The sequence below is a fragment of the Callorhinus ursinus genome, unplaced genomic scaffold, assembly GCF_003265705.2.
Source record: "Callorhinus ursinus isolate GAN/ISIS: 27379988/994484 unplaced genomic scaffold, GSC_fseal_2.0 scaffold1, whole genome shotgun sequence".
In the NCBI taxonomy this organism is placed as follows: Eukaryota; Metazoa; Chordata; class Mammalia; order Carnivora; family Otariidae; genus Callorhinus; species Callorhinus ursinus.
In genome coordinates, this window is record NW_027397063.1 from 132,100,917 (window position 1) to 132,126,715 (window position 25,799).

General features: G+C 39.8%; 1 protein-coding gene across 8 annotated transcripts in view; it reads right to left on the reverse strand.

Annotated features, from left to right (window-relative positions):
• Positions 1 to 25,799, reverse strand: part of NEK10 (NIMA related kinase 10) — a 248,908-nt gene that overhangs the window by 18,752 nt on the left and 204,357 nt on the right. For 6 of the 8 annotated variants that reach the window (XR_012380845.1, XM_073900999.1, XM_073901004.1 and 3 more), the window contains 6 exons: positions 24,564 to 24,593; positions 22,641 to 22,741; positions 13,393 to 13,503; positions 3,102 to 3,210; positions 1,064 to 1,116; positions 919 to 974 (listed from right to left, as the gene is read on the reverse strand). Coding sequence is in view for 7 of the 8 variants with exons in the window: in XM_073900999.1 (XP_073757100.1) it covers positions 919 to 974; positions 1,064 to 1,116; positions 3,102 to 3,210; positions 13,393 to 13,503; positions 22,641 to 22,741; positions 24,564 to 24,593 (460 nt within the window). In the remaining variant the exon portion in view is untranslated. The remainder of the gene's footprint in view (positions 1 to 918; positions 975 to 1,063; positions 1,117 to 3,101; positions 3,211 to 13,392; positions 13,504 to 22,640; positions 22,742 to 24,563; positions 24,594 to 25,799) is intronic. The other 2 variants (XM_025883157.2, XM_025883140.2) reach the window with 1 other exon arrangement.

Consider the following 25,799-nt stretch of genomic DNA (forward strand, 5'->3'; position numbering starts at 1 on the left):
TGGGGCGCCTGGGTGGCTCAGTTGGTTAAGCGACTGCCTTCGGCTCAGGTCATGATCCTGGAGTCCCGGGATCGAGTCCCACATCGGGCTCCCTGCTCAGCAGGGAGTCTGCTTCTCCCTCTGACTCTCTTCCCTCTCGTGCTCTCTCTCTCTCTCATTCTCTCTCTCTCAAATAAATAAATAAAAATCTTTAAAAAAAAAAAAAAAGAAAATGAAACCTTTATTGAATTATTTCTTCACTCCCCTACCAGTGTTTCCCAGAATTGCCTCTCAAGTAAACTAACTGTACTCAGATCTTTGTGGCCAACACTGTGCCCAACAGTAAAACACAGCAATCAGAACTGGACAGAAGTGATAAAACACTATATTTTTAGAGCACAAATAGTTCTTATATAACACCAGTAAGCTGAGGTTCCTTACTTAGGGTAAGCAAATGGCAATACATAACAACAAATCCTTTCCCATGAACGTATCTTAAATTCACCAGAAGCGATTCTTTGTTTAGTTGCATTTCCCCCTGCATTCTGTACAAATAATGGGTAGATTTCAATGATGGAAATTTGAGTTTACAGCTCTACTAGAAGGGAACAAATGCTTAATTAAAAAAAAAAACAAAAAACAAAAAACACCCTAGAAATGCTTTTCCATTTCATTATGTTTCTTATTTTTTCTGGGAGTAAATTACCACTAAGCTATCACCCTTTCTTTTTCAAAAGAGAACCAGCAGCTGCATCCATTCAAAAGATGGGCAACACACATTCTACCCATGGTTGTATCTAGTCTAAGCCAAGATATTTTACAAAAGTATTTAAAATAAAAGTTGGGAAAAAAATAATCTCTGAAATCCAGGATAATCAGATCTAATATCCAATGATCTCAATTGATCTTTCGCATTTAAAAGAAAACTCTAGATCTCACCTGTTAGATGTAAAGTTGTAATAACCACTTTCCTCTAGGACTTCTTCAATTACAGTCTGAAGTAGGAAAGAAAAAAGAAATTCAGGTTAATGATGAATTAAAAGCAACAAAATAAAATTGTTCAAAGGCATTGCAAAAACCTCACCTGCATCTGCTCATATGTTATTCCCTCCTCCAAATCAGAGCTGGTACGTAAACCTGAAATAGATAGGTTATGGCAAGTGTGACCCTCGGTTTACATTTTCTTAGTGGGATTTTGTTGACAATTACAACTCAGCTGTAGTGAAAACAGGGTCAATTGAGTCATGGTGAAGAGGAGTACTTCTAACCACATTCCCACATTCCAAATGATTTCGCTTTGAATATTCAAACTCTGTTTCTCTTCCTTTAATAACTGGCTGCTTTTGGGGTGGCCATCACAAAATAATACACAAAGATTTGGGGGCATTTCTCAGGGTATAAATTGGGCAATTAAGTTAGAGAGGCATGTGTGTGCACGCGCGCGTGCGCACACATGTGCGCCCATGTCTGTGAACACTAAGGACAGGTGAGGAGTATTCCCAGCACAAATGACCTGATGTTTTCTGTTTAAAACACTCTCCTTAAGCTACAAGCAAAACCAGTAAATATGTGCTAGAAAGAAAATGAACTCTTAGAGGGAGGCAGAAATAGACAGGAAAAGACGATGAAGACCTGGCCCTTTCATGCAACTGCCTAGAAGGAAATAAAGTGCACTTAGTGCCAGGAGGCAATACTTTCTTGGATGGGTGTTCTAAGGATGATAGACTAGCACCTCACCCAACTGAGCACCGCCCAAAGCAATGTTGGGAAGCTTCCACTGCACTCAATCAACACTGGTGCATGCAGGGAGGTCCAGGAGCCCCCTCCACTTAGGAGAGACAAGAGAGAATGGGTTGGAAGTGGAGGGGAGGCATGAGGCTGAGTCTTGGCAGCTCCTCTTCAAAGCTCTGGGCCACGGTGTTCCCCAAAGTGCCTGCAGACTCTGCTGTGTGAGCCTGTGGCCAGCCTGCTGGGATGGGACTTGCCTGCTTCACCCCGGGATGCCCTGGATGTCTGTCTGCTCCCTCTCAAGCCGCTCTGAGATTTCCACCAGCACTCTTGGTTTCATCAGAATTGTTACTCTAGAGGTCTGGCCTACAGACTGACTGACCTGCCCTGGGGGTGCTTTTCAAAGCAAAACACTTTAGACTTAGACGGCAGTTCATCTTATCTTATGGGTTTCTCAGAGACTATTTTAAAAGTAATTCTGCCTACAGGCTGGCTTTATCCCAGGAGTCCAAGACGTAGGGAAAGGTTGAGAATTAATACATGAAACGATTTACCTAAACTGAGTGAGGGGATGGTGAGTCTCCCTTTAACCATCATTTCTATCCATGCCACTGAGTGATGTAACTATAGTTTATATGGATTTGAAAATTATTTAGGATCTCTGAAACCTCAGAGTAGCTTGAAAACCTCTTCTGAGAGTTCAGTTATCATGAGAAGAGTTACAATATGCAGAGCCCCTGCTAATGGTCAAAGCACTTTTTGTATGTTTACGCTGATCCTCATTATAACCTTATAGAGCAAGTGCCACGTTTACCCCCATTTTATAGGCAAGGAAACTGGGGTTCAAGAGGTCAAATAATTTGCCCAAGGTCAACTACTAAATGCTGGAGTTGAGATTCAAGTTTAGGCATCCAGGTTTTGAGAATCTGCACCTTTAATCCCTATGCTACCTAGCCTTCTTATGTGAGATTTATGCAAAAAAGAAAAACAAATTAAATATGTCTGATGTGGTTTCTTCAGGTAAGTTTCAAATGTTCTCCATTTTGATTATTCAAACTCTTCATTTCTGCTTTTTATCTCCCTGGATGCTTTTGGGCATTTGATTTCCCATGATCAGATAAGAAGAAATAAAAGGAAATATAATTCACCCACACAGAGTCTGCTGTTTGTTTATGGCATTAATAAATGATCAAGGAAGCTGCCACAACAGGGTACGATGAATCTCGTAGGGAATTTCTATATTCGTACTGTATATCCCTTCCAACTATGGCCATAGATAATCAAAATAAGCTCTATTTTTCTTTTAAATTGAAGATAATCTTTTAAGGATAGCTGTTGATCCAAACAATATGTTTCTTTGTGAAGGCCAGATTTTCTGTGGTGAAGACCACTACCTGTTGGGTCATCTGGGGACAGGCTGTTTCCAGCTGATGAATGACGTAATGAATGGTAATCTGCTGTGAAAAAGTTGGGCTCAATCGGTTCTGGAGATCCCTGAGATAACTGTAATAGAAAAGGCAAAGCCACATGTTATTCTATAGCCAGAAGCAAATGACAGGAGACCTCTTTCCCTCTGTCTCGAGGCATGGAGAATTTAGTCCCTGTGGTTTTCAATCTCTTGTAAATAGGAAAGGCACATCTTTTCAAAAGAACTTCTAAATTGGAAGCAGGCAAATTACAGTGAAAGCAAGGTAGACAATTCCCTGGTCACGTGAAAAAAAAAAAACAACTCTGCACTTTATGGCTTTACGAGAGCAAGATAAAAATGGATAGAAAAATAGTGGCATAGGCTTGGGATATCAAAATGTTCTTTGTATCAGGCATATGAGGAATAAACTCAATTATTCAGCAGAACAATATGCTTAGCCCACAGCATCATTTTTTGTGTATCTCCTTTAAACAATGCCTTCTTGTTTGACCAAGGCAACCAAGTTTCTTAATATATTTTTCTAAATTGCTATTAATTTTAATCTCCAAACATTAATCCCCAACACTCTCAAGAAGAGAGTAATTCACTAAATGAAAGACTATTAAGGTCCCAAATGTTTGATGCTCTCCCACAAAGCTGAATTTTTTAAGTGGAATTTTAGGCTATAAACATTTTTCAACCTTTTTTTACCTTTAATTCCAACCAGCACTTGGGCTGGTCAAGTTTTCATGTCTATATTAATATAACATGCTTTTAAAATGCCAATTCTTATTAATAAACCAAAAACAAATGGCACAGTCTTCACTATGCACTGGCAGTCACCTTGGATTCACATACTCTGCTCATGAATTAAAATACACCATTGTTCAATCACTTGAGAAAATTGGCAGTATTCATTAAGATTCAACAACATATGTCTACCGTATGGCCTTGTAATCCCACTCTAAGGTATACACACAGGAGAAATGAGGACTTCTGACCCAAAACTGGAGAAAACCCAGCTATCTACAGACAGAAGAATAGATAGATTGTGGTGTGCTTATCCAATGGGATTCTGCAAAGCACAAAAAACAGCAACATGAATGAATGAATGAATGTTGAGCAAAAGAAGCCAAAAACACCAAAGAAGATGCAACATATAACTTCACATATAGGCACTTTCACAAGCAGATAAAACTAACCAACGGCGATGAAGATTAAGATAATGATTATGTTGTGGCAGGGGGTGGGATTTGACTAGGAAAAGGCAGGCAGGAGCCTTCTTCAGCACTGGAAATGTTCTACCTAGTGATGTGGGTGGTGGTCACCCAGGGGAATATGTACATAGAGGTCCACGGAGCTGTACAGGTACCTCACCGGATGCATTCTGCATTTTATATCTCAATAAGAACATTTTCTATAAGCAGTTGATCATTATTCCATCTGTGTACTTTGGACACTACTAATACAAATTATTTCTGTGTTTTCCAGTCTCCATGTTGCCAACGAATACTACACTCTAGGAAAAAACTATGGTTCCATCCTTTTTTATTCTTGAAAATTTATTTTCCTTACTTCAATGACAACTGATAAAACTAATAACCCATCTGTAAAATGACAAGATCGTAAGATTGCAACACATTGCAGTGCAGGAGGATCTGATAGTCACACGCCTTAATAACATTCTCATTAGTGCTATTAGGATGCCACAGAGGTAGGCCTAAGCACTCTGTATTTCTCACAGCCAAGCTAGTAGGTTGCTCCAACTAAGTTTCTTACTGTGTCTTGTAATGCTGAAAATGATTTCCTGGTATTGCCTTCCAAATGACTTCAGATGGGATTGTTTTTCATGTGGTTGAGCATAGGAGTAATTTGGCTGCCTGAAATGCTCATCCTAATTATAGAAAGCTTAGTTAAGTCAACTTAATTATTAAATAAACACCTTGGAATCCTAACTCGTTCACAGTCAGGAAGGTGTTTAAAGCTGCACAGGGAAGTGTGTGAATTGTGAGGTAGAGAGGTCAAGATAGTCATTTTACGAAGACAAGGACAAGTCCTCATTGAGTCACACCTTGAAGAGAAGAGTGGTTGAGGATGCCAGTGCCTCTTACATTACAGTCTCCTTCAGCTTAAGAACTGCAAATCCTCAGAGGGATGGGCACATGGATGAAGGCAAGGACTAAAATTCACTGGTCTGTGTTTGAATCCCAGATACATTTATTTTTATTCCGGAAACTTCTCAGAACTTCTTCTCGCAGTTCCGTTTTTTGACATACATATTCTTTCAGCACATCTTTTTTGCCCCTTACCCTGTGTCATGCTCCAAGCAGGTTTTGCGAAACAGATGAAAACTACTGAATCACATATACCAATGATCTATCCAGCTTATCAGCAGCATGCTGGGCACCAGGGAGGACACGGCAAAGATGTGGCTTGCTATTTGCCTGGGAAAATAGGCTAATGTGCATGAACAAGAGGGAGAATAAACAATGAAGTGTAAAATGAGGTGGGGAGTTCTAAGCTTCCAGAAATAAGTATGCTTCATGAAGACTAGCATGATTTTCAGAAGCTCTGTAGCAGAAACACTGGAGCTGAGCCTTGAAGGGTGGATTTGGGTGGATGCAAGGAGGTGAAAGAGACATTCCAGGTGAGTGGAACTGGGGGGCAAAGCCCAGGCACTGCCTACCAGTAGCAAGGTGATGAAAGGGATATGATATAAGTCCATGTTATAGAGGTGTGGGGATCTAGATTAAGAGGAAGGCAAATGCTGTTCATTAATTCAGCTGGGATTTTTTATCAACTCTTTGTGTGCCATGCACAGATCTAAACAATGAAAACAACCAATGGTGGCCAAAAATTGTACTCTTGGAGCTTACTGCCTAATTAAGGAGGAATATAGCTGTGAAATATCAACCTGAATATATGTGAAATTGCAACTGTGCTGAATGCATTGAAGGACAGGCCTGTGGTTCTAGGAGGTAACGGGCAGGTTTAACTTAGACAGTAACGGCTTTCCTGAAAAAATGACACAATGCTGAGAGCTGAAAGAATGATCAAGGATGGAGAGGGAAGATCTTGAAAGGCAGGAACACGACATTTGCAAAGACTCAGGAGGAGGCTGCATGGTGGACCGACGGTACCTGTGGCTAGTGTGAGACCACAAAGAACAAGAGAGGTATGAGAGGTGGACCGGGCTTGGACCGAAAGGGACCGGGAATACCGTGGGGACGATATGGCAGTTTATACTTCGAGCCCCTGAACAGCTTTCTGTGTGTCTGTGTGGGTGCGTGTGTGACGCGGTCAGATTCCCATTTTGAAAGATCACTCAGACAACAGTCTGCATGGGGCTGGGGATGTCAGGGTAGATGCAGACCAGAGGAGGCTCCTGTGAATAATGCGGGCCTAGAAAGCTGAATGCCAGGGTTTAAACTGTAAGGCAGGAAACTGGAGTCTTCTAAGGTTTTTTTGGTATGCTAAAAAAAAAAAAAAAAAAAAAAAGCCTGTGTTTAGAAACTTGGTCCAGCAAGATGGATTGGAGAATTGGAGAACAGGGAGGTCAGCAAAGCAGCTATGATACCAACGTCAGAGAGAAGTGCTAAGACCTTGGGCTAGGTGGTAGCCAAGAGGAAGATCGAGTACACTCCCCTAATAACACCAGGAGCTCCTACAGCCACGTATTGAGTACTTAAACATTCTAGACACATTGGATGTTCTGTTTGGTTCCTATAACTACCTCTAAGGTGAGCATTATCTCAGGTTTACAGATGGGGACACTGAAAAGGGATTTGCTCAAGGATCATAGCTAGTAAGTGGCAGAACCAGAGCTGTAACCCAGGGCTGTAACATCAAAGGGCAAGCAAAACCACCTACATGAAAAAGATGCGCAGGTGTTAATGACTTATGGGACAAAAGAAGTAACATGGAGCAGCGGAACATGACTGCAAGGTTTAAAGACTGAGCAGACGGAAAACGTGCCTGCCGTGATAGGGATGCAGACGTAGGAAGGAAGAAGAAGGTGGTGAGTCCAACTCTGGACACACCAAATAGGCAGGAAAAGGCTCAGCCCGTAGGGGGAATATGGATGCTACCACAGAATGGTTCAGAGCAGCAATCCTTGTGGTGGGCCAGTGCCTTGTGGGCCCTCCACTGCCTCGCAAACATTCAGCTTAAAGGGGTACTCCCATCTTTGGCATATATGTTCTCTTTGGAAGAATGCTTAAGACCCTCCTTCTGAACTGACATCAAAGGACTCCCCTGCTCTGAATAAACATCTACAGTTCTAAAGAGCAAATGACCGTACACACTTTTGAACTAAAGCCAAGCAAATATTAAAGAGAACAGGCTGCATCACTGTTACTACCCCTCTGCCCCAAAACTCACTGATTTTGAGCAAGTATGGAGCAATTTTAGCACTTCATCGTCCAACTGAGAATCTAGTACTTTTTAGGCCAAACCTAAGTGAGAAACAAAAACTGTAATCTTCATTAAATTCCCCAAACTGTATCTTCTCTTCCATGTCATAAAATAAGGCTATCTTTGCTGCAGAACAACTACACCAATTGTTTGCAATCTAATCAGTTGAGGTAGAAAAGAAATGAAATAGCGTTAATGAAATTAGGTGCCAGAAGTGAGAAAATTTTTAACGTACCACATCACACGTCACTCACCAGTCCTCTGATCTTTTTTTCCTTTAGATTTTCCTGTCCTGTTCGACTGAGTTCTAACACGTTAAGACATAATATATCGTGTTATTTTTCATCTTTTCTAACCTCGAGCTCCTTTCTTTTTTATTAGGTTTTTATAGGCCACTTTGTTAACAGACATGTCCAGTATTTATACTCACTTTTCTCTGATTCGTAAGCACCCACACACGTATGCACGGGCACCTTCACAGGGATGGTCCATCATCCATGTCCGTGTGATGCACATCGCATCCCCACTTTCACCCCTACTTCCCCTGGAAGCAGCCTTGCTGCCGCGCCGTTTACATTTCTACCAAAGACCATCTTTCTAACAAAGAATTCTAAAACTCAACATTGGCTGGCAAACCACTGTCCTATGCTATTTGCAACCATGAGCTCATCCTCCCAGGACCTCCATTCAGACACTGAAGGTGGTATCCAGGGAGAAGATGAATAGTAATGGCCTGACCCCACTGGGCAGGAGAGCCCTGCTCTAGGAGGTTCTCCACTCGGTCCAAACAGGTTGGTGCTGGGCACTGCTGATTTATGATGCCTCCATGGGACCCTGACAAGGGCTAGGCAAATATAAGGTGTAGTTATTATGTGCATCAAAAGACATTAATGAAAGCATGAGGAGAGGCGCAATCTGCTAACTGGAAAAGAGCCTGAAACCTGGAGTTAGGAATTAAAGAGACTGCCAGCTCCTGAATAAAGGTAAGCTTGACCTTGCCGAGATGAGTTAAAGTATAGAGATTAGGAACCAAAGAGAAGTGCTCGCCTTTCCTTGTAATTTCTTTATTTAAGAACAAGTGTCATTTCTCCTACAGAATTCCCCAGTCTGGATTGCCTGCTTATCCCCATGGTGTCATTGCACATGTTCTCGACTCCCATGTATCTGCTACAGGTGCGTAGCTAGAGGTAGAGCAGGGGTTGGTAAACTTCTTCAGTAAAGGGTCAGATAGGAAATACTGACAGATTTACAGGCCGTGTCATCTCTGTCACGGCCACTCAAATGTGCCTAGAAGGTGAATGCGACCATAGGCAATACTGCGAGTGAAGGCAAGCAGTCATGTTCCAGGAACTTTATTTCCAAAAACCACAGTCTGCCCACTTCCAATATAGAGGCTTCCTCAGATGCAGATCCAAGCCTTTAGCAAATATACTTCATAGATGGTACTGCACGTCGATCAGGAGGCATATAACGTCTGGCTGCCCCTCTTTTTGTGACATGAGCAAGCCACTGGGGATGATGTCCGTCACCACTCACTGGTGAGTGACGTGTGATGTGGTACGTTATTAGATCCGTTATTAGAGGCTGCAGAATGGTGACGATTTTTATTCCTCTGGTTCTTATTAGCTGAAGGACTACTTTAACGAGAAACTTCCCCTCATCAATTTAGTTACCCTGGGATAGAATTCATAAGGCAATGGCAGAATAAATGTTTGATTCTTTCCTTTTATAAATAATTTTCAAAATGAGTTGGTTACTTAGCATCCTCCAAAGGAAACCAATGAGAGATTTTTCTTTTTCTGTCATGAACTCTTAGATGTAAACTTTAGTTAATGCTTTCAATCCATTGCAGTTATTATTCTTATTGATGCTCTAATTATTCAATAGATAGCCAGTGGGAGCCTCTTTAAGTTGGTTCCTGAGGTCCTTTTGACACATCCTCAGCTACCCTTGATGGCATCCTCACTACACGACCTACTATGTCAAGACATTCCACCTAATCTTTTAGTCCCTGCTCTACAGTGGCAATCAGCTGCATCCCCGAGGCTCCACGGGTGCTAAGGGAGCTCACTGCTGCTGGCTTAGTTTCTAGACAACTTAGTGAAAATATTAGGAAATCCGTGTATTTTTTAAAAAGATTTATCATGAATTCATACTCATTCATATTGGGATTTCCAATTCTAATTTGAATTAATATATTCCATCTTGTTTGTTTCTCCTTTCTCCCATGCCGAAAATCCTACTTTCCCAAAACACTATATAATTACTCGCATGTTTTATTCCCCTTGCAATTTTTAGCCAAGGTTGAGCAGATTGGACGGAAGATCAGCTTAGGTAAGTCATAAATAAAGAGCTTAGTTTCTTAGGAAACGGCTTTTCTATTATTTCACTCTTCTATATATCCTGCTGGGTCTCAGGCCATTCATCAGAAGGCACAATCATCCCATAATGATTCCTCAAACTGGAGACATGGAGTCCCTGGATTTCAGGACAAATTTCAGAGGGGAAGGTGGAAATCAAATGCATTTTATGAACTATCACTGCTTGCTTCTTCCACGGCCCTGGGGTGGGTGACTGTGTTAGTCAAAAGCTAATAGGCCACTCCACCGAGATTATACAGGGGATGAAAAATTCATTTCTGAACAAAAATTGTCACAAACAAAAGATTAGACCAGAAAGGGAGGAAAAACAGAGGCCACAGACTCTTCTCATTTGTGTTTAGATGAGGGCAGGAGGGCTTCTTTTCATATCCATATAAAAATATATAAATATAATATATGCCAATATATGTCATATAATATGTTATATACATCAGTAAAGAATAGAACCGATATAGACTATATTATACAGAATATATTTATCAACATAGAATATATTCTATAGTCAACAATCATACATTGAGCTCTATCATGTGCCAGGCACTGTGCAAGACTGCAGGTAATCAAAGATGAATATAACACACTCACTGCCTTTGGGGGAAACAGAAATGAAAGCTAGATAAAAAGCTATTTAAAACACAACAATGTGAGTGAAAAAGTGCCTGAAGCACAGAGAAAGGGGAGATTGATTCTGAACAGGGAAAATCGAGGGAGATTTTTATGGAGAAGCTGACCTCTCGGTTCAGTGGTGGAGAATAGGAAACATGTTAATATTCCAGGCAGAAGATCTGTTTCACGTGCAGGAGGGGAGGCCTGTGCCTCCCTCATGTGCCTGTAAACACCATGATGGTATGAACCACCACAGGCTTGTAATTATCAGAGAAGGGGAACATAGCATTCCTCACAGGAGAATTTAATCTGCCTCCAGACAACACTGAAAAGAAGGCCAAGTCTATGCCCCCTTGAGTTCCCTCACCCAGGCTCCCCCGAACGCCCTCTACCACCCCATTAATCCCTTTTCACTCCCCAGACCAAGGACAGAATGTAGGTGCCCTGAGAGATGCTGCCACTGTACAGGGGAAGGCCGACAAGGCAGGTGGGGCCATTCTAACAAAAGAGAATCTTTTTTCTATCAGGAGAGACAAGAAACACAGCAAGGAAGGGATGCAAACCAGTAAACCTCAGTAAGAAAAGAGCAAGTGATCTGCTTTAAGGACGTGCACAGGTGGAAAATCACAGCCTCAGGGGAAGAGTTGGAGGCCCCTCCATGCATCATACAGCTTGCTGTGGGCACTTTCATCTCTTAAAGCTGGAGTTTCTGTCAAAATAAATTTGTGTACAAACTGGATTATCCTGCATATCATTTTAATAAGAATATTAAAACCCAGCAATATGTAATATTTTCATGGGAGATTTGAGCCTCTGTCTTCCTAAAATATATTTATTGGTACTCATGGTACAATATATAAATATCATAAAACAAATATCCACAGTCTCATCCACTTGTTTTGAGCTCCTTGAGTTTATTTCTTGACCTGATTTGCCAACACAACCTGTGAAAGAAATTGTGCTCTTTCAATTCTGATGATGTAGGATTTCTGTTTTGTTTACCTGCTGCTGTCTCTCTTTTCCCATCTCCTGTTTGTGTAGGTGCAGACATCACGGAGGTAAGGCAACAGAGCAAACACACTGTTTGCATTTCTTGTCAAAGAGCCCATCATACTGCCTGAATAAGGAGTACATTTATGCTTAAGACTAGATCCATGAAAAGGAGAAAGAAACTTTAAAGAAAAAGTTCATTGGCCACATGACTGTTTCAAAGTTTAAGTGGATGATAAAATAGACAGATGATAGATAGATAGATAGATAGATAGATAGATAGATAGATAGATAGATCATAGATAAAAATAGGAGTAGGCCCAAACTGCTTGGGCCTCAGGTCTTTCCGGGACAGGAGAAGGGGAGCTTGTGACCACCTCCAAGGGCTTATGGAAATGGCTGCCGGCCAGGACAAAGGGATTTCCTGTCATCAAGTGGTGCTAATTAGAGATAAATAATTTTCCTTCTGTCTGGTTGATTTAACTTCTTTGTGATTTAGTTTTTGTGTGTGTGAATAGAAATATTTACTAACACCCAAGGTCTAGGAGATTATAGAATGTCGACGATGGAAAGAAGCTTAGAAATACATTGGCCCTTAAACAACATGGTTTTGAACTGCATGGGTCCACTTATATGTGGATTTCTTACAGTACAGTACTATGAATGTATTTTCTCCTCATGATTTCCTCAGTATTTTCTTATTTCTAGCTCACTTTATTGTAAAGAATACAGTATGTAATATATAACATACAAAATGTGTGTCAATCCCCTAGTTAGGCTATTGGCAAGCCTTCTGGACAATAGTAAGCAGCTAGTAGTTAAGGTTTTGGGGAGTCAAAAGTTATACAAAGATTTTCAGGGCACCTGGTCAGCTCAGTCCGTTAAGTGTCTGACTCTTGGTTGTGGCTCAGGTCATGATCTCATGGGTCTTGGGATCAAGCCCCGCGGCTGGCTCCACCCTCAGTGGGGGATCTGCTTGAGATCCTCTCTCTCCCTCTGCTCCTCCCTCAACTTGCGTGTGCTAATGCTTTCTCTCTCTCTAAAATGAATAAATAAATCTTTAAAAAAAAGATTTTCAGCTGTGTGGGAGCAGGGGATCAGTGCCCAATCCCCATGTTGTTCAACGGTCAAAGTGGTTCATTCCACCCTCGTAGGTGATCAAAATCACAGCTTCAGATGGTTAAACGACTTGTTCAGAGTGGCACAGCTCAATTTAGAGGCTTGTTGGAGAACATTTTAATAAAATACTGGAGTAGAATTCTCTTTAAAAAGGCTAAAATATATTTTTAATTAAAGATATTTAATAACATTTATTCTTAGGAAAACATGCAATCATACCAAAAGAACTTTTTATTAATCCTCTGAGGTGATGGCCACAGAAATAAATGACATGCTCAATTTCGTATCATATGCGGTGCTATGGTCTGAATGTTTGCAGCCCCATAAATTCCTATGCTGAAACCTACCCCCCCATGTGATGGTATTGGGAGGCAGGGTCATTGCAAGGTAATTAGGCCATAAGGACAGAGCTCTCATGAAAGTGCTCTTACAAAAAGAGGCCCCAGACAGTTTCCTTGCCTCCTTTGCCATGTGACCACAGAAGTCACAAGTCCGTAACTGGGAAGAGGGCTTGTACCAAACCTGACCATGCTGGCGCCTTGATATTGGACTTCCAGCTTCCAGAAATGTGAGCAATCTCTGCCATTTATAAACACCCCAGTTTATGGTGTCTTTTTTATAGCAGCTTGAAAGGACTAAAACAAACTAGGATAACATTCTTTAATAGAGGATAGAGCTTAAAGTACAAAGCAGAGAAGGTGTAAAATGTAACTCTTCTGATGTGTTTTTGTTAGCCAAAGAAGAATTCCTAGATGTCAAATACTGTACCTTTTTAATTTCAGATTTCAAATTGCAAGGGTTACTCTGCTGGCTGAAGAGGGATTTCTTGAATCTCTCTATAACCCTTCTTTTCAAATTGTGGTGCAAAGCTGGAGGAAGCTGCATAAAATGAGAAAACAATTATTATAAGCAAATCGTTATCACTGCACAGATGACTCCCAGGAAGCATTTACTGAGGGTCAGTGTAACAATATAATTCAACAGGACTAAATAAAAATATAAATTTTACTCCAAATAGCATGACAAGGTGTGATAATTTTTCATTCCACAATCCAGAAGAAATATATTACTCTTCTCTCTCTCAAAAGGCTGCTTACATTTATCCTATTGTTCTTTCATTTTATTGGTATTATTTTTCATATAACAACTAAATTGCACATATAAATTGAATTTGGTAAAGAAGAGATTTCACAAGGAAGGATGTATTCTATCAGATGTTTAGGTGTTTATGTCATGCCCAGAATTTTGCTAAACACCCTAAGCAAGGCCCTTGTCTTGAAGGATCTGATACTTTAGAACAGGAAGTACATATCTGCATTACTACCTAGTCAGATGTCTGTCTGCAAATGCTCTTGAATATTCAGATGGTAGGGACCAATTTTGTAAAGAAGAAAAGAATGAAGGAGTATACACTGGGGCTGGGCCAGGATGAGTCGGATTTAATAACTTACTAGAAAGTCACTTTAAAATCTTAGAAAATATGGTGATTGGATGAAACCGGGGATTTAAAAAAATTGATTTTGTAGTGCTTTGCAGTTGAATGTATACAAGGACACCAAAGATCCTGAAAACCACAGAGGGATGAAGTAAAGTTTGGGAGAAGGAGAAGAGAGCAATGAAATAGTGCCAGAATGATAAGGGGCCTCAGAGTGCAAATAACATCTGGTTTGTTTAAAATATGAAGAGGACCTGGAAGGAGATGAAAAAGAATCAGTAAGAACAAAGGTGGCTAAATGGGAAGGAAAACGTGGTAGGAGGCGCTGTCAAGATTAAAAGCAAAACCAAACAAATCAAACAAACGAATAAAAAAAACAAGAATATAATTCAAAGTTCACATCAAAAGAAATAGCAATGTGGTAGTGACAATTATTGACCCACCCGACTCCATTTTTCTGTGCTCTCTTATAGTTTAGGTTTGGTGCCATATGACTACTTTGGGCCTATGAAAATGATAGATGTCACTCCAAGGACGAAGTGATCCAAAGCCAGTATGCTTCCTCCATCCCTGTCTACCCTGGGCAAGGAGCTTGGATTCCACCCACTCCAGATGGTACAGCCACAAGATGGAGGAGGGCCACCTGACCTGTCTAACTTTAGCTAAGCAAGACACGAACCTCTATTGTATCAAGCAAAGAGATTTCAGGACATATCTGTTAGTATGATATAATTTACCATATCCTGGCTAATACAAGAAATGTCCATTCATTCAAGTTTCATGAAGCAGGGGAATGTATAAAATAGGTACTAGAGACATGAATAGGGTCAATGGGGGCTCACAACTGCTGATTTTATAGCCAAAGGAAAACTATTCATCAGTCTAAACACAATAGAATATAGGGTCCATTAATAAGCACTGTAATGCTATAAACAGAAAAACAACATAATTGAAATATGTTTTAACAATGCATCTATAATCCTACTCAGTCCTTTGACTTTGAGTCAAAGCAGGCTTAATTGCAGAGGAACCAAGACTCTACTGGAGGGTCTGAAGCCCTTTAGTATACTCTGAAAGGTTCTGTAAGTTGACAGCCCTGAATCTCTACTGAGCTCTTTTTCTGTCAATACTATAGCATTCTTGTACCTTGCTCCAGATGTAATCACTCTCCCTATCCCCAGCAAAGTCATAATTATTGCTGTCCTTTTACATGGAATGAAAAGGGAAATAAAGAAATGTGGAGAGAGAGAAAGGGAGAGAAACAGAGGGAGACAGAGAGAGATTTCTTGGCATTAATGAGCAAATAGTCGGAAGACAGATGAGAAGGAAAATGAGTATACATGATATATGTGTGCATGAGAGATTAGCAGAAGTGGAATGAGGTTAACTTAAGAGGAGGACTAATGAAAGGAAGGGTTCATTGTCTAATGAAGGGAAGGGTTATTTGCACACTTTCCTAGCAAGGGAATTGGTTAGAGAGGAGAAGGGATGGGAGAAGCGCCTGGAGATACATTTGAGATTTGGTAATTCCCTACTGTTAGACACTGGAAGTTGCCACTTCCCTAAATCAAACACCAGAGGGCAGTGTTGGCCCAGGACCGTCTAGTTGTTGCCTTGAATGATTCTGATTGCCAAAGAGAAACGCAGAAGCAAGCCTTCTCTGATACACCTAACTGCACAGCAAACTTTGAAGGCGTGAAGTACCAGTGCATCCACAGGTTCCTTAAAAAGAGACTTACCCCAACACTGGCAGCTATCAGTATCAGATTACTAATTCAAATATTTTTTTTAAACGTCATTTAGTAGATTTATTGTCAATATCACAGTATTATTTAGTTGTTTTTTTTATTTTATTTTATTATGTTATGTTAATCACCATACATTACATCATTAGTTTTTGATGTAGTGTTCCATGATTCATTGTTTGCGTATAACACCCAGTGCTCCATGCAGAACGTGCCCTCTTTGACACCTATCACCAGGCTAACCCATCCCCCCACCCCCTCCCCTCTAGAACCCTCAGTTTGTTTCTCAGAGTCCATAGTCTCTCATGGTTCATCCCCCGCTCCAATTTCCCCCCCTTCATTTTTCCCTTCCTACTATCTTCTTCTTCTTCTTTTTTTTTTTAACATATAATGTATTATTTGTTTCAGAGGGACAGGTCTGTGATTCATCAGTCTTACACAACTCATAGGGCTCAAATATTCTTAAAATCCTTGCTATTCATTCAACTTGATAAGCCTCTTGTTAACTTAGAATTGCTTTTATTGCTCCTGATTGCTTGAATTAATTCCCATAAAAGCTTTCTTGGATAAGTTAACAGTCAACTGAAGATTCATACAGAGGGCAGTATTAGAAAACTATTTTATCTTCTTGGAAAAACTGTCATTATAGACAGCACCCACCTTTAAAATTTTCATGGAAGAATTTAAAATTTTACACAGAATGATGACTCATGCATAGTTCAATTGCCGAAGATGTATGTTACTCTATTATATCTAAGGGCTATAATACTAAGACTAGACTATTAATACCTGTGATTTGTATGTGCCAGTTACTATGATTACTCCTTTATGTGTATTATGTCACTTTTCTCCCCACAATAAACATATAAAGCAGGTACTATTTTATAGATAAGGAAATCAGAGTTTAAAGACATTATGTAACATGCAAAGATATTTTCTGAGGTAGTGTGTCTTTTAACACAACCATTATCTTAGAGCAAACACCACCCTAGCATTACTACAGTTTAGCACTTTATAAACACCTCACATACTTTATTTCCTTTAGCACAATAGCCCCATAAGCTACCCAAACATTACCGATAAAGAAACTGATTCTAGAAAAGCCAAGTCTCTCAACACCACCCATCTAAGAGCTTATTTTTTATTTGTTTTTACTATACCAAAGTCACAACAGAAAAAAAAGAAATCTGATCTCTATGTTTTATACTAGAGTTTCTTGAACTTGATTTATATATGGATACTTTCTAAAGACACACTCTCTAGTGTCTCCAAGAATATATCAGCAGACCATCAGTAGTTGAGAGGATGCCATTTGAAGTGACTTAAATAATATCTTACTATAAAAACAGAATATTTTGATATATTACTGCTTAGATTTCCCTAAATGCTAAAAATATACTCAAAGATTATTATCAAAATAAATATATAAAATGTAAGCTTTCTTTTAGAATTTGCAAACCCCAAAAACATGAGTGCACTTAGATACATAGCTGTACCCTAAATTCTATTTAATCTGTCCCCCTTTCCATTAGGAACCAGGAGATCCAAATAAGAGAAAGTAAGGATGGTTCTAGTTTCATCTATCACCACTGCTGAAAAAAAACAGTATGTTTCACTGATGACAGTAGATAGTATAACTTCATCTGAGGGACAGCACATTGCTGTTCCCAGCCACATTTTTTTGTTTTGTTGGCAACAGTTGAGGTTGTTAAGATGGCAGTCCAAAGGAGATCCACATAAACTCCCTGTCCGTTCTCTAGGAGACAGATGTTTAATTTTTTAGAAGTTGCTATATGCTGATTTTCAAAGCATTTCTTTAACAAAGCAATCAAATCCTAAGTACAGAATTAAATCCAGAGCTTCAGTTGGCTGCGTGGGTCTTACCTAAGCAATCACACACAAAGACTCGTACTAAAAGGTAACTTATGTACGGTGGTCACCTTAGGTGCCCAAAGATCGATTTTGTTTTCCAGCAATGGAAATGAACCAGTGATTTCATTCTCAGCTGGCTGTTTTAAGATTACAGTCTCAGTTTTGACAAAGACAGAGGTCAAACCAATGAAGACAGTATAAGGATTTTAACATCCTGCCTTTTAAAATAGTTGCTTTTAGATGATTTCCAAGATCCGTCTCCATGGAAACTGGATAGGAAAGGCCACCACCGGCCAAAAGTAAGCAGTTTCCCCTGTAAGGTTATCTGCTGTTGTCAGGAGGGACCTGGCCCGGCGATTAAGGGCAGATATCACAGCCTAAGTCTGCAAGGGAGTTTGACTTGGAAATAAACATGCAGACAAGAAGAGCTGTTCGTTTGCCTGTCTGTTTGTTGATTCAGGTTTACTTTCAGCAGTTTTCCTTTGTAATTAGCAGACACAGAAAACTGATCTAGGTCTTTAACCTATAGCAAATATGATAGTATAATGTTTAGACTTTTTTTTTATCTCCTTTATTTGAGAGGCATTGACTTGGGTTAGCATTGTAATTTAAAGTTCCCCAAAGGGGAAACATTCCTTCCTATTTGCAATGTCATAAACTTTCAAGTATTCTGGAAATACATTTTATAAACCACAATGGTTACGTCTGAGCTTGTAGCAGGGAATTCTATCTTGCCAAAAAATATGAAATCATTTGTTATGCTGGCAGTGTGAGAGCATAATAATAAGATATTTATAATCATTTCATTCTTGCTTTAACATACTTTGAAATCCAATAAAGAAATGGAATACAGCCGTTAAAAAGTTTTTTATTATATAAAAATTAGCAAGACAGGCATATGGAAACTATATTTAATTTTCAGAGCCTATTTTCTCTGAATTTAGTAGTTAAGCATTGAGGTAACCAATAAGCTACTTAAAGTTATTTCCTTAACACTAAGGTTAAGAATGCTTCCCCATATTTCTACATCAGCATTTAAATGGAAATGCATTTTTGAATATAATATGTTTACTCAATAGAGGTATAGCAGATTATGTTTTGATTTATTAACCAATTTTCCACAACCCCCTCATACTGCCGTGGACCCCTATGCCCTCTTTCATTTAATCAGTAGACAATTCTGTGGGATTGCCTAAGGGAAAGGCTGACAGCAGAAAATGGAGGAAAAAGCAATCAATTTCAGACTCTTGAGTCTCAAAAGGCTAGCCCTCAGGGTGATTGAAAAGAATGCCTGATTTGGGGGGAAATGTGATAGATAAGAGCCAGGCCTGGGAAAAGTCAAAGGGAAAGCTGTGAGAACTCAAGAGGTGGGCAGGTCCCAAAGGTGGAAGCCCCCCTCCCCAGGCTGCCCTCCTTCAGCACTCTGCATGTGATACTGGAATTTCTCCCTTGCCAAGAAGTTCAGCTCCATCAGGACAGAGCACTGGAGGGATGCTGGAGGAGGACGGGGTTTGTTTTTCTGGTTCCAGGGGTGCTCCTGCCTCGCCTCAGTCCCGCAGCACCAAGTGGTCAGCCACAGTGGGGACCCCCATGGGGTGCTCATCCCCAGGCAACTTCAGTGGGACCAAGCTTGCAGGCAGCTTCCCAGAATGTTCCATGGAGCTGCACCTACCAGTGGGCAGCCTCCTCTGGTCCCATGGAGGGCATTTCCCAGTCCAAGCCTCATGTGCTGGTTTCCAGAACATTCTACAGCAAGACACCTCACCATGGATGACTTGCCCCAATGCCCCAGAGGAAGGCTTCCCTGCAGGTTTCTCTAGCACAGCACCTCAGTGAATTTCTCTGATCTTTCCAGTGAGTTCTGGGCCTCAGGCCAGAATGTGGTTGTCCTCTTCTATTTTGCTCCTTTCTTGGGTGCTCTGTGCCAGCCTTATAAGTAGCGACTTCCTTATCTGCTCTTCCTATATTCTTTAGATATTCTTTCCCCCTCCTTTTTAAATAATACCCTGTTATTATTAATAACTTTTAAACAATTCTTTATATTAAATCTTCCCTGTTGAAATTACCATGTGGTTTCTGTCTCCTAACTGGACCTTCACTGATACAGAGTGTTTCCAGGAAGGTCCCAGAAGAAGGACCCATACGGATGGGATTTGGGAATTGGTTTGATGGTGCCCTTAGAAGTGAGCCCAGGGCTGAGTTTTGCCATAGGACCTAGGATGCAGGTAACCCATGGCATGCAGTGGCATCACAATTAATCACGGTGTCACCGAGATAAAGAGCCAACTGAAGCAAGTGTCCTGGAAGTTCATGTGGCTGCCACACCTGGCTGCTAGGCAGTATGAAGACTATAAGGACTGAGTTAGGGGATGCATTCTTCAAAGTGCAACCGAGCACTTAGAAAAAAAATGACAAGCTTGGGTCCTTTAACTCTCGGTTCAAGTCATAGGCTAAGACCCAGAGCGATTCCATGATAGCCTTAAAAGATCCTGTTATTGCTTGCTACCACAGCCTGATACAGCTGATAATCAAATACAAATATAATTGGATGGGTTGTTAAATTACAATGTCAGTTAAATGCATACTGTGCCAAGTTTCTCATGTGAAAGTTAGGAAAAAGAATGGGATCCTAAAACTTGAAATAGGGACATTTTGCTGGATCCAGATAAAACTGACAATCTTTAAATTCAAGTCATCCAGAGCTATCATTGCCAGCAAAAGTAGCTTGTCACTCTGTGTCTGAGACATCAAGCCTTTTTTGGCTTGAAAACTCTACACCAACCTATCTGGGGCAGATGAAGAGTGATATCTTAAAAAGGAATGCTTATTCCTCATAAGGCCCCCAACAATGAGGCTCAAGTCCATTACTAGGTAACTCAATATGATTCTGGGGAACTGGTACACACTATGACCCAGGAGGAAAAAGCTTACCCATAAAAAGAATCGCAAGACTTTGCTATTATATATCAGCAGCAACCCAGAGAACACGTGTGGTAGATTCTAAGGGTTTTAGGCCAAGAAGGGTGAAATACAGCACTAGATCAGGCTGAATTCATTCAAATGGGTGCTCTTACTAGAGAGTTCAGATTTCATGTGTTAGTCGTGCAGCTGAAGGTAACTGCTTAATTGGATGGTGTACTACAACTTGAACTCAGTGGTGGCCTACGTCTAATGGGGATAAAATGCCAGAGCTTTCTTGGTATGTGGAGGAGGGAATTCAAAGGTTCAGGGAGACAGGAATGCTGGGGTAGACTTACCATGTATGACCTGCACACTCACTCCCCAGTTATGTTCAGCAAGAACACTCAGAAGTTACTCCTGTCACTAAGGCATTGAGAAATACATTAGGGAGGGGAGCACCAGCATCCTTAAAAACTTCAGTGGTTGCTTTCCTTTGTAAGCCAGGTACAACACTGGAAGTATAGGATTCCAGTGGGGATGATGTGATCCCATAGGAGTAAAAGCCAGTGACAGCACTTAACTACCAGTGACAAATTGGGAGTGTTTACCATAAAGGGTGAGAGAGATGTTCTGTTAATTAGGATGCCTTGGCCCACAGAGATCTTTGGTGGTGGTTAAATGACTAGGGTGTTCCTGGGAAGGAAATAGGTGGTCAGCTTACTACAATACCCCTTCATCTAAATAACAGAAAAGAAAATCTAGGCCTGGTAGACAAAAAACAAAAACAAAAAAAAAACAAAAAAACTGACCTGAGTTGCTGTTGCCACAGGGGAGAGTCACAGCCTTTTGTACAGTTTCTAGACTTCAGTCAATTCAAAGACCCAAAGCCCTTGATTAGTGGGAAAGCTGGGACCCCTTTAAGAAGGGCCCAGAAACACTGCTGTAAGTGTACACCATAAATTTTCCCCCAAGCCTTGCCCAAAGAGATCTGCAGCCATTTATTAGAGTGACTGTTCACCGGGGAGAAAGAAATACACAGGCTTCAGAGAAGACTGGACACTGGTTGTAAACTGGCACCAATTGCTAGTTTTATAAAGCCACTGTGGTACACCAATTGGCATGTATCTTTTGTTTATTTGCTTGCTTTTGGGGGGAGGTTAAGTGTATTAGCTCAGTATGACTTATAGTGGGCCCAGTTGGTCCACTGGCCTGGTGGTATTTCTCTTTAGTACTTGGAAAGTATAATGGAATTGCCACAATTGGCAACTGACAGAATTGCCAGATTGGCTCTCTGGATCTTAGACTGAGGAAATGTTTATATGCTTTGCTCTTTGATATGTCTCAAGTGCATAGAACAGTAGCACTTAATCGTAGGCACCGAATAATTGTATGTCAAATGAATAAATGAAAGAACTGCAAAAGCTCCAAAATACTCGTTACTTTCTTGTCCAAATGTCTACACTTCATCTACAAAAATTTCTTTTCTTATTAACAATAAGACTTCGGTCAACTTTGGTAAATGAATATTCAAGTTTCCTATCATTAGACAGATTTCTGTATATAATTAATAGCCATTTTCTAACAGTGATTGCTTCCCTAGTAACTAAGAGTCACAGAGATTTAGAAATAGAAAGTTTTAATAATCTCAGACCTTGTGTTTTCATTTCTCTGAGATGTTCTAGTTTTAACCCAGCATCCTCAGGATTAGTGAATGGGCACTACTTTTCTTTCTTCTTTGTAGTGAAGCTGTGCAGAATCCAGCTCTGTCCCCACTTTCACTGCCACATTGAAGGGCCATTTGTGTTGAAGTTTATTTTTAGTGGGACACTGACAATGAAAGAATAGGTTAGGAATCATAGGGGAAACCTGCCATATTTGCTTTTTTTTGCCCAATGACCTTTCCAGCCCTGCTGCTAAGCCAAAATGTTCCCGAATATATGTAGTTGGAGAGGAGAAAAATTAGCATTCATTCCAAGTGAAAGTTCCACAATGTAGTTTTTCAACAATATTAGCATCAAACTTGTACTTAAGATGAAAAGGAAATAAAAAGCTAGTACACTGACCTGTGTGATGTAGATGACTTTGTGCAGCTGAATTAAGATCTGCTGAATAGGATCACTGATCTGTCGTACTTTTCTCTGGGACACAGCAATCCCTGCAGATGCTGCAGATGATAAATTCTGCAGTTAGTCAAGATACTGGTTTTCTCTTTCAAAAGTGATATTAGTGAAAAATGGTGTAAAATTCTGAAGAAAAAAAAATTAAACTAAGATCCTTATCCTACCAATGAGATAATATGCAGAGACCCTGTAACACTTCAATATTTTACAATATGGGATGCAAAATTTCTTCCCTTTACTTATAAGACTCCTAAGTAAAATAGCAATGCATCTAAAAGACTCTTGGAAATTTTGCCTGCAATTACATCAGGCTGCCACCAGAAGCCAGTGGTGCTTTGGATACCATGGTCTTTGAAAAGCTGGGCTTCAGATATATGCAGTTAACAGACTATCAGGCTTTTAAATTTTAAAGTCTTTATGCCCTTAATACCATATTTTTAAAACTAATTTTATTAAAACTACTAATGCAAATGCTGAATAGGCAATCTCACAGAGCAAAAAACAAAAACAAGAACAGAAACAAACAAAAACCAAAAATCAAAAAAGTATAATTTATAATAATCAAGGGTCTGAAAGTTATTGTAACCTTTGATTATTACAAATTTTCACCTGGATTTTTCTCCAGGTCTAAATGAGACACATAACTTATCCTGAGTTCTTATCATTTAGCCACACCACTTTTCACAGTTTGAGGCTAGCCTGGTATCAAATTGCATACGAGCTGCTTTCCCAGCTTCAGATGTCATAGCCCCAAGTCATCCATTCTTAAATTTGAGGAATATAAAACTCCTTAAAGAAGTGGCCTAAACCTCTAGATTAGCCACCAGGCCACCTCTGACTCCTCTCACCCTCAGATCCACACTGGAGAAAATGGAGGAGAGACTTCAAATATGTGGATATTTAGAATCCTCCCTACCTCCCCCAGTTCCTCTTGCTCTTGCTCTTGCCCTTCCTCCGTGTGACCTATAGCATGATTTCTGCAAAAAGAAAAGCTCCAAAGTCCCTCTCTTCTTCCCTCCATACCACCTTGAGCCTATATGAAGTTAAATGTGAATATAATCATAGCTTAGCAGCAGCTAAAATTTTGAAAAATGATTCTTATATAAATGCTTTCTGAGAAAGCTTGCATATTTCACCATAAAAATTGTTTTCAAAACATTTAAAGAGAAAATTTAATGTGGTCATTAAAGGATTCAACCTATTTTATTATAAGTATGTGACAATTTATATTTAGGACACAAACACAAAAAAGAAAACAAATATAACATTTAAAGAAATATTACTTTCCTTACGGGCATCTTTACTTAGTTGAGAAATTCATATAAAAAATTATCCAGTTCCAGTTTATCTGTATTTAATATGAAATGTAAATGTTTGAAATGTACCTCCCCTAGGCACTGTGTCTAACTCCTTTTAAGCATCAATTACTTGACCATTAGGATGATGTTTAATAAATTACCCTTAGGGTAAAAATGTGAAGGTAAGTCAGAAAGAATTAATGTAGCTCTAAAATAGAAAACAGAATGCTGGAGTTATCTGCTCCAGCCCACAGAGATGTACATGTGTACACATGTCAAATGTTCTACAGCAGCATTTCCTGTAGAAATGATTCTCAAAACATAAGTATTATACCAAAAACTACAGACCGCATAATGTGGCCAAGACACTGTTGCTACAGGAACAGTAACTTCACATTTTCCGAAGCCGGAGGGTTGGATTTTTTGGATCACCTTTATGTTAACTACTTTATGTTTTTGAATATGTGGACTTAACATTCATAGGTAACGAGTTAAAATCTCACAGCATGGCAGAGTTCCTAGATTGTGATGACATTTTGAGTGGGATATCACACGGGTTTGACTCTACCTTGCCACAAGAATGTGCTCATCTGTGGCCCTAAACACAAAAACAGAGATAGTTAGCTAGATGCCTATCTTCTGAACTACTCAATTATGCAAAGCAACTTAAAATTTTCTTAAGACCTTTTGACCACTACTCTCTCAGTCCCACTAAATCTTTGCCTCTTAAAAACAGTTTTGATTGTTCACTATCTAAAAAATCAATTTAAAAATGTTTAATTACACATGCCCATCATAAAACAAGCAAATGAACATAAAAACAAACCAGGTGTTACAGAAAGGGCTGGAGGGTCCCTGGAACCTTCCCCCCCCAACCCCCACTTCAGCGCCTCTGCAGAAGTAATCTTTGACATCAGCTTGGTGTGTTGCCTTCCAGTCCCTTTTCTATCCATTTACATACGAAACTGTGTACTTTCAGAACAGTATTTTTCAAACGGTGATTGAATCCTGAAAGCAGTTTAATGGGTCATGACCAGCATTTTGATAAATGGAATGGAATGACATGGAATATGATAGAAAAATTTCAGAGTGCATTGCATATAGTAAGGGTCCACTCAGTTGTGATATAAAATGTGTTCCTTGTTGAAGGTCATTTCCAAAAGACTTGAAAGCTACTATTGTAGAAAGTCTATAGTATTACCTCATGCTTTTTTTCTTTCTCTCTTTTTAAATAAATGGTGACACATCCTAAGGTTGTGCTACAATTTTTTTTTTCTTCTTGACTCAGTCTGTCATGGAGATTCTTTTTTATCAACACACACAGTTCTAACCCATTCTTTATAACCACTATTAAAGAGTGCTACATGTTCTGCATGCATCATAGTTACTTTAGCCACTTTTATCTCAAAGGGAACTTAATTTGCTTTCAGTCTCTCATGATTATAAATGATGCTGCAGTGAGCACACATGAACATGCCTCATTGTGCATTAAATACAAAAGGTCTTGTGGGGAGATAAGGAGAAATCAAATAGCTGGGCCTCAGATATACATATTTCTTATTTTAACAAATACATATTTAAGTAGCTGAATCAATATGCACTCTGACCAGAAGAGAAGCCATTTTTATACACCTTAATCAACACTATGTGTTATCAAACTTTTCAATTTTGCCAATCTGACTTTGTTTTATTTTGTGTTTACCTAAATGCTGGTGAGGCTATTGTACTTCTTTGGTGAATTTCCCGTTTGTGTCCCATGCTTCTTTTTCTTATTGATTTGTAAATGCTCTTTATATAGTCTAAA